This window comes from Stomoxys calcitrans, chromosome 3, assembly GCF_963082655.1.
Source record: "Stomoxys calcitrans chromosome 3, idStoCalc2.1, whole genome shotgun sequence".
In the NCBI taxonomy this organism is placed as follows: Eukaryota; Metazoa; Arthropoda; class Insecta; order Diptera; family Muscidae; genus Stomoxys; species Stomoxys calcitrans.
The window spans coordinates 99,010,988-99,020,272 of record NC_081554.1 but is presented as its reverse complement, the minus strand read 5'-3'; the positions used below and the strand labels follow the sequence as shown (position 1 = coordinate 99,020,272).

The following is a 9,285-nucleotide window of genomic DNA, read 5'->3' as shown; positions in this document are numbered from 1 at the left end:
AAAAATGCCCCAAGCACTTTCCAACGGGTAATGGACAATATCCTAAAAGATCTCATAGGGAAGGTATGCCTTGTATACCTAGATGATATAATCATATATTCCACTTCACTACAAGAACACCTGGAGGGTATAACGCAGGTATTCAGAAGACTTAGGGAAGCCAATTTTAAGATCCAAATGGATAAATGTGAGTTTCTTAGAAAGGAGATCTCCTTCCTGGGGCACATTATAAATTCTGAAGGTATAAAACCAAATCCGGCGAAGATCGATGCCATAAAAAATTTTCCATTACCTAAGACACGTACGGAAATTAAGGCATTCCTTGGACTCGTGGGTTACTATCGCAAATTTATTAAAGATTTGGCCAAACTCACTAAACCACTCACCCAATGCCTGAAAAAGGGAGCAACCATCCAGATAGACCAGAAGTATAGCGAGGCATTTGAGACATGTAAAAATTTACTGATGAACGATCCCATCCTTCAGCATCCCGACTTTACTAAACCCTTCATTCTCACAACAGACGCTAGCAATATTGCATTGGGAGCTGTTTTGTCACAGGGTAATATAGGTAGAGACAAGCCAATTTGTTTCGCGAGCCGCACCCTCTCACAGAGCGAATGCAATTATTCGACAATAGAAAGGGAATTACTGGCAATAGTTTGGGCAGTGAAGTATTTCCGCCCGTACCTTTTTGGAAGAAAGTTCAAAATTTTTACAGATCACAGACCCCTCACCTGGGTAATGAACCTGAAAGAACCAAACTCCAAATTGATTAGATGGCGACTAAAATTGGAGGAATACGACTATGAGATTGTCTATAAAAAAGGGAAGCTTAACACGAACGCTGATGCTCTTAGTCGAGTAAAGATAAATGAACCATTGGAAGAAAATAGACAAGAACTTTTCAACAACACAAGCACAATTCATAGCGCGGACGAAAATTTGAATGACGGTATTCCCATTTCAGAGAGACCTTTAAATGAATTCAACCTACAGGTGATTTTCGAAAGGGATCGCACAGGGTCACCCATGACCATAGAGAACATTTTTAGGAATAGACAGAGGAGAATTTTGCGTAGAGAGCAGTTCAACGAAGGAATCATGCTAGACATATTTAAGGAATACTTTCCCCCCAATAAGCAGACGGCTATTTACACGAATGATGAAATCTTTGCAATAGTACAGTTGACTTATTCCAAATATTTTTCACAAGCTAAGACATTCCGTCTCATTAGGTGTACCGAAATTCTTGAGGACATAATGACTGAGGAGAAACAAGAGGAAATAATTCGCGACTACCACGAACGATCGAATCATAGAGGCATAAATGAGACATTGTCTCACCTTAAGAGGAAATATTATTTCTTAAATATGAAAGATAAGATCACCAAAACACTGAACCATTGCGAGAAGTGTAAGACCTTTAAATATGATAGGAATCCCCCAAAACTGAAATTTTTAGTTCCAGAAACACCATTAAAACCCCTGGAAATACTTCATATCGATCTCTACAGTATTAACAATAATCAAATACTGACTGTCATAGACAAATGTTCCAAATTTGCTTGCGGATACACACTTAGTTGCAGGAATAGTATTACGGTTCTTAAAGCATTCAAGAATTTTATTAGTTCCTTTGGTATACCCAAAATGGTTGTCTGTGACCAAGGCTCCGAATTCGTTGCAAACATCTTCAAAGATTTCTGCAGACAATTCCAAATAGAATTACACTTTACATCTTTCCAACAGACTAGCAGTAATTCACCTGTAGAAAGGTTACACTCCACACTTACTGAAATATACAGACTAATACTATCTAAGAGAAAGGAAAAGGGATTCTCAACAGAACACGAGGAAATACTGTCTGAAACATTGATAACGTACAATAACGCTATTCATTCCACGACCAAACACACACCCTACGAGTTATTTTTTGGACGACCATACAAATTCATGAAGACATTAAATTTTTCAAACGAACATGACTATTTAACGAAACTAAATACTTTCCTTGACGAACTATACCCCGAAATTCAAAAACATGTCCGAGACACAACAAAGACAAGAATCGAAAACCTGAATGATTCTAGAGAGGATCCTGAAGACGTCACTGATGGCCAAATCGTTTTCAGGAAAGAATCAAGAAGAAACAAATTGACGCCTAGATATTCAAAGCAAACAGTTGAAAAAGATGGCAAATTTACCATTCTTACTAAAGGGCAAAAGAAATTACATAAATGTAGATTAAGAAAAAAAAACATAAAAAAATAAAAAAAAAAAAGAAAAAAAAGGAAAAAGAAGGAAAAGAAAAAAAAAAAAAAAATAAATAAATAAATAAATAAATAAATAAAAACTAAAATTTTAATTGTATCAAGAATTATTATAGCCTTTGCAAAAAGAAAAAGAAATGTCCTATACTATTACAGACACAATACCTCAACCAGATAAACTACAACATCGACCTTCTAACACACCACTTAACAAACATAGCTGAGGCAGTAGTTCTGTCAAAACTAAATATAATTTCAAGATTCCTCCTCAGCCCGGAAGAACTCGAAAACATAGAAGTCAAATTAAAACAAAAAAATATTGAAGTCAGATCTATCGAAAATATTTATGAAATGCTAGGCATGCAAGCCTACTACAATGAAACAAATATCATTTTTAATATTCTTGTACCGAATGTCTCTGAAGAAGACTATTTTCTATACCACATAATTCCTTTACCAATAAACATAACTAAGTTAATAATAACAGAACCATATATACTGTTTAATGAAAATTCCACACACCATCACAAAACACTTTGCCCATCGATCGAAGGAACATATTATTGCGGTATACCGATCCGACAGGAAGAAACCAAATACTCGTTATGTATTGGAAACTTAATAAACAATAAAGAAGCAAATTGCCCAATTAGTGACGTTGGAAAAAGGGAATCGATCACACAAGTGGAACAAAACCTAATACTTTTTATACACTCACCAGAGACACTAATAAATTCTACTTGCAGTATCAAAACTCTCACAGTAAAAGACACAGCCCTTGTGCGTTTCCAGAACTGTGACGTCTCAATAAATGGTATAACATACCACGATGATACCGATGCATATTGGGATCAACTCCACATACCCCCGTTACCAAACAGCAACATTTCCGTAAACTCCACAATCGAAATACTTAGTCTTCAAAAACTCGAGGATTTCAACTTTCTAACCAACAACAGAATTAGCAACCTGGAAATAACCACTACAACAGTTCACTCAGTCACAACAACAACAACATTAGTATGCACAATAGTAGTCATTACCATACTCATCATTGTCATTAAACGAAAAAATACGTACAAACACCACTTTCCACCTCCACAGCCTATCACTCCGACCACAACATCTTCATTGTGGCCGTCGCTCTATCTTAAGGGGGGAGGAGTTACGACACCCACCTTATTGTCTCCACCAAAACCAGTTACGACACCCACCTTATTGTCTCCACCAAAACCAGTTACGACACCCACCTTATTATCTCCACCAAAACCACCGAGAACGTTAACCTATTGATTTAGGTCATAATTAACGCTGAATAACCAATAAATATATTTGTCTCATATAACCAATATCATTGTTAACACCAACTAATTAATAAGAAATTGTTTTGTAACTTTTATTGTATAATTCCAAGAAATCTAGCTTTTACTTTAATCATCATTTATTATATTGTAACTTAGTTTTCTTTAAGATTTAAAATGAAAATAAAAATTATTCTTTGTTCAGACTTCAAATTGCAAAGAGTTATTTTTTTTAACCACGGAGGTTCCACCATCCTTATCTCGCTCGGTAGCTCGCGGCAAATCTTCTCGTGACAGCAACGAACACCACACAGGTCGGACCGAAATGTTTCAGCCAGTTTTGTGGATAAATCCTCTGGAGCTAATGGGAGTTTGACACTCAAAAATTTATAAACTTCTTTCTTCTTGCTCTGATTGGTTGAAGCAAATTTGCCGAAAATTTTAAATGTCAGGGCGAATTGAATTTTCTTCACCTTATTTACAAATTTTGACACATCAAGTTCCCAAAAAAGATGCTATGTTGTAGCATTTCGCCGATGCGGCCACCTTATAAAATACGCCTTGCGCCGTGCTTCTCATTGTACGGACAAATTATATTCATTCGAAAAATATTAGTAGACGTGTCAGGAAGACAATAACAAAATAGTTGTAATTATTTGAATTGTTTGCGCTTTACTTTTTGTCCCTTTACCACGTCAATTGGTGACCCCGAGTACACGTTAAAACAGGTAGGACCATGTTTTTTTCGCCAAACAGAAACGCCAGAAGAGCCCTAGATAACCATTTTGAAAAAATCGTTCTTGGAATGAATCCACCATTGGCTCATGGTAATATTTCGTCGAACTCAATAGTGAGTGATGAGTTACCCACAGACCTATTTGAGGTATCAAGAGCTCCTGTAAAAGTTCCGCTCTTCTCGCGCAACAATCAATCATTGTGGTTCAATTGGATTGAAAGCAAATTTATAACAACGGAAATAACATCCGATTCAACCAAATTCCATGCATTTGTTGGATCCATTGACACAAGCATTCTTTAGGAGGTAAGCGACACTAATCTCAATCCCTCGGAAATAAATAAGCATGAAACACTACAGAAGAGTATTCAAGAGCGGTTAAAGCGTTTGTTGTGTTAAAAGGAAGTTGGCGATTAGAAAGTCGACGAGATGATCTGTTTGGTAAAGTTTCGAATGAACTTTTAAAATCTCCCTGGGTGCAACAACTTCCGAAACAAACTCAAACAATTTTATCGGTAAGCAGTGAATAGATAAGATTCCTGATAACTCTGAATCAAGGGATATTAGTCGCAAGAATCCCAACAGACGATACAAATTCAAGATTTAAAAGTTGAAAATTGAAGAACTAACCAAACAGATTGAGCTACTAGCTAATCAATCAAGAAGCCATTGCAACTCAAGAGACAGGACAAAGAGTAAGTTAAGTGATAAACCTTTTTGTTGGTATCATTACAAATTAAGTGGACGTGTTGCCAAATGTGTCCAAACCTGCTCGTTTGTGCCAAATCCTTCTCCGGAAAACTAGAAGGCTTCTCATCACCGGTGACGGATGAGAACTGCGGATATGTTGCCTTTTTGTTTGTGATACAAACCTAAAATACGAGTTTACGAAAATTGACGTGGAAATTTATTGTTGCCAACCGACCTATAATTGGCGATTTCTTAGCCATTTTGGTTTGATGTGAAAAACAATCTTCTGACCAGATCAGAAAGTAAAGCTAAGCAATTTCAGAAAACGCAGAATTTCGAAATTTAAGTGACACAAAATGACAATCGGATTTCACCTAGACACGGAATGGTGTCTGTGAAACATTTTATCCATACAAAGGTTTACCGGTTTATTCTAAAGCACGACGATTGTAAAAAACCAAAATTGCAAGCTACAAGACAATAGGACACCTTAAATACACTCGGAAAATGTTTATTTTGCTCTCGCTTTGCTCCACCAAACGAATGTTAACTTGGCTCCATTTACCACGGAAAAGGCTGACTTGCTGGTGGCAAGGAGGAAATGGAAAGAACCCTTTTTGCAAAAAAACTATTTATTTACTCTCGAAAGTAAGCAACAACAGCAGCAGCAGCAGCAACGGCAGCAGTGAATATGCAAAACCAAAGCAGCCAAGGAAGCAAAAACACATTAAAATGTGGAAATATGAAAATGTGCATAAATATTTATATTTGCCTGCAAATGCACTCGGCATTTGCCACAGCAGGGAGTGGAGTGTAAAAGTCACAGCAGCAAGCAAATAGTTTAGACAAATCATAAATGCTAAGGTGTCAGCAGCACGAAATGATACGGCTGACAATGGCTGTGGTGTCGATGGTGATGTTTGGTTTCCAAAACATTTATGGCTATGCTAGGGAAGACTACAACTTCGAAAAGGGTATGAATTTCCAACAACACCATCTCCACCAGTCCTCCCTTCAATCACAATGCTGTGAAGTCGAAGTTTGCCAGGCACTAATTTTTCTCAGCTCGAAGACGAAACTGCTGCAAGTGATTTGCGGGAGCAAAAGAGGCAATGAGAACGAACCCCCACAAAATATTACGTGATTTCATGTAGGATTTGTTAATGTCTTCCTTTCCAGTGCCGCAGCTACTATTTGGTAATGTTTGGGAGGCCATAGTGCAGACAAAGTGCATTTCTCCGCTACAACAGAAGCAAATGCCAAACAAAACTGCATGAAATACACAAGTCCACAAACGGAAATCGAGAATAGAATTTACAGCTTAAAAAGCCAGTCACGTTCCACAAAATGCTCGAACAAAATAGCGCGTATTTTTTGGATGTGGGTGTTTGCGTTCCTGTTGCCATTCGAGTACAGTTTTTCATCGGAGGAATGTTCTTTATTATGGCCTGGCATTGTCTCCCAACTTACTGAGTTGCGGATTTTCCATTTGTGTCTGGGATTTTTTACTCCGTACAATTTTGTCTGTCCGTACGGTACGGTCGTCTGTCCATGCGTGCATCAGTTTACGCTTGTTCAGTTTGCCATTTAAGTTATTGGCACAGTGGGGAAAAAGTAAAAGAACTTAGTTAAAAAATTTTGAAAAACAATTTTTCGTTTATGCCGCGTTATCTGAAAAAGTGAAAATTATATAGAAATTGTAGTCTAAAACTACTTTTACATTGGCCACTAAATCCGGATTATGGCCTTTTTGAGATTTAAGTTTTTTTTTTGCAGATTTACCATAGAAAAATCCCATTTTTGCAGGATTTACTTTTAATTCCCAAATAAACCCGATTTTATTGCTGAATAATCGATAAAAGTACCAAAATATGCAACTGTTTTCAAGAATTGTGTAGCGATGTGTTTCATATGCACATTCATACATACGCATGTACGTTAGTGTATGTTACTTAAATCGCCAAAAAAGCAGTGTAAACGGACAGGATTTGTTTTTAAACGGACAGGATTTGTTTTTAGATTTAGTTAAATCTAGATCAAATTGAATGTAAACGTGCTATAAGCTCTCCGTACTGGCAACTAGAAGTAATTTTACCTTAAGCTCTTTTTATTGAGTTTTGGTTAAGCTACCCGATGTGAATTGTCTCATGTTCTAAGACTTTTCACAATAATGTTGCTTATAGACTTTTTGCTCAGTCGGAGGAATGAGTTTTTGAATTTTTTCATCAATCATATGCGGACATGCTAACCTTTGCGCTACGGTGGCCTCCCGCTTCATTGATCAAAGCCTCTATAAATTATATATATTCTTGAATATCATGACATTTTAAGTTGATCTTTTCATGCCCGTCCGTCTGTCGAAAGTATGCTAACTTTCGAAAAGCAATGCTAGCCGCTCGAAAATTTGCATAACACGTCTGGATCTGTAAGTATTGTAAATGTGCCCAGTCCGTCCATGTTTAAATATGGCTCCCATATAAGCGGATCTCCCAAATGAATTTCCTCAGCTTCTGGAGGGCGCCATTCTTATCCGATCTGACTAAAACTTAGCATAATGAGCTTTTCTATGACCTATTGCTGTAGTAAGTATGGTCCGAATCGGTAGATATCCTGAAATAGCTCCCATATAAATCGAATTGGTATGAATCGGTATACAACCTGATATAGCTCTCATATAAACCGATTTTCCGAATAAACATATTGCTCCCATAGAGGGAGCAATTACTATCCGATTAGTCTGAAACTTTGCACTATGACTTTCGCTACACCTCCAAATACCAAGTTTGGTTATGACAGTCAAGCTTTGATATACCATTTAAGGCGCAGATCAATATCTCGAGATGTTAAAAACGCAATGACTGTACAAAATGTTAAGACGACTACCAATTAATCCCAAGCAAATTTCACTGTTCTATCACTACATATAGGTTAGGTTAGGTTGAAAAGAGGACGCAGATATTAAGCCGCCCCATGCCACTATGGACATAGACCTGAGCAATGACAAAGGAAATGCTCCAACGTCTCAGCATCTTCCCCTATGTGTCCCTTTATAATACCAATAGCTTTACTGACCGCCTTTTTACTTCCTTTCAGTAATAGCCTCGTCTTTTCACGGTCTAGATTCCCCCATAGGATTTTCGCCGTCCTACCGATCGTTTCGCTGTTCCCTTAACTCGGACTGTGCCGACCCGAAAGGTTTCGGGTTAACCGAGTATTTGGCGGTGCAGTCCTCTGGCCTTCACCGCCAAATCGTCTGACCGGCACCCAAATGATGCGGATTGTGCCATCCTCAGAGAAGGCGTTAATGTCCTTCTTACACTGCAAGACTGTTCGTGACCTTACCGTCCTGGTTGTTATTGCCCTTATGGCAATTTTACTGTCGGTAAAGATTTTCACACTCGACGTCCTCGTGTTAGCACTACACCACCTCACGCCCCACTGTGGTTGCAGACATTCATGCAAATGGATGTGCTTGCAAGCTTTTGCGGTTAGGATCTAACTGCTAAGGAGATTTGAAAGGCGCTGATGCTAGTGTTAGACTACAAGTATGCATATGAATTTGGGAAAAACGTTTATTGATGTTTATTCTATTTATTTCCCTTTGGCTTTTTTCAATTTTAGCCATTTTTCAGACGCTCAGACGCGTTGTGTGCGGCATGGTGTGTGTGTTGCCTCAAAAGAAAATAAACATAGTTTGCATATGAGTTTTGCATATTTTAGTCTCGTTTGCTGTGTATCTGGAGTGCACGGAATATTGCACTGCAGTGTAGCTAGACAACGAAGAGGTACTGTGCGGCAGAAAAATCTAAAGTTTACTCAAAAATTTACAGATTTCAAGCGGTTCAGTGTTTATTTAATTTATTGAGCAATTTTTTACAGATTACTTCATAGTGCTTGACTTGGTGTTTTGTTGCCATATGTGCTGCATTCATACTCCTTCTGTGTGGGTGCGTAAAATTATTTTTCACTTGCCAGTCTTCAGCCAGAATAATTAAATTTTATTCTCAGTTGAAAGTCAAACAAAAACAGATACCCAAGTTTTTTTTTTTTTGGGAGCAATAAAAGAAGAAAACCTTAACTAGCATCAAACGAATCACTTATACAGCAAGTTCTATTTTGGTTTTTTCTCAGTGTTCTCTTAGCAGAGTTTTGACTTTGACTTTGATGTGTAAGGATTCTGGGAGTTTTTAAGCTCTGCCAGAGTTTTATGGCAGCCTTGTAAATCATTCCCATTCCCATGGCTATGGCCACATTGTAGATAGGTCTTTTGATTTAGCTTGGCCCC

General features: G+C 37.7%; 2 protein-coding genes across 5 annotated transcripts in view; one reads left to right on the top strand and one right to left on the bottom strand.

The window, feature by feature from the left end:
- LOC106084285 (hemicentin-2) overlaps nt 1-9,285 on the bottom strand; it is a 518,476-nt gene that overhangs the window by 315,644 nt on the left and 193,547 nt on the right. The gene's annotated exons all lie outside the window — the stretch shown is intronic.
- On the top strand, nt 2,625-3,794 carry LOC131995760 (G8 domain-containing protein DDB_G0286311-like). 2 transcript variants are annotated; one of them, XM_059364757.1, is made up of 2 exons: nt 2,625-3,293; nt 3,378-3,794. In XM_059364757.1, exons 1-2 carry the CDS (start codon nt 2,625-2,627, stop codon nt 3,564-3,566), a joined length of 858 nt encoding a protein of 285 aa, XP_059220740.1. In that variant the 3' UTR covers nt 3,567-3,794. The 2 variants fall into 2 exon arrangements, with proteins under 2 accessions (XP_059220740.1, XP_059220739.1); XM_059364756.1 differs by having other exon boundaries at nt 2,625-3,487; nt 3,524-3,794.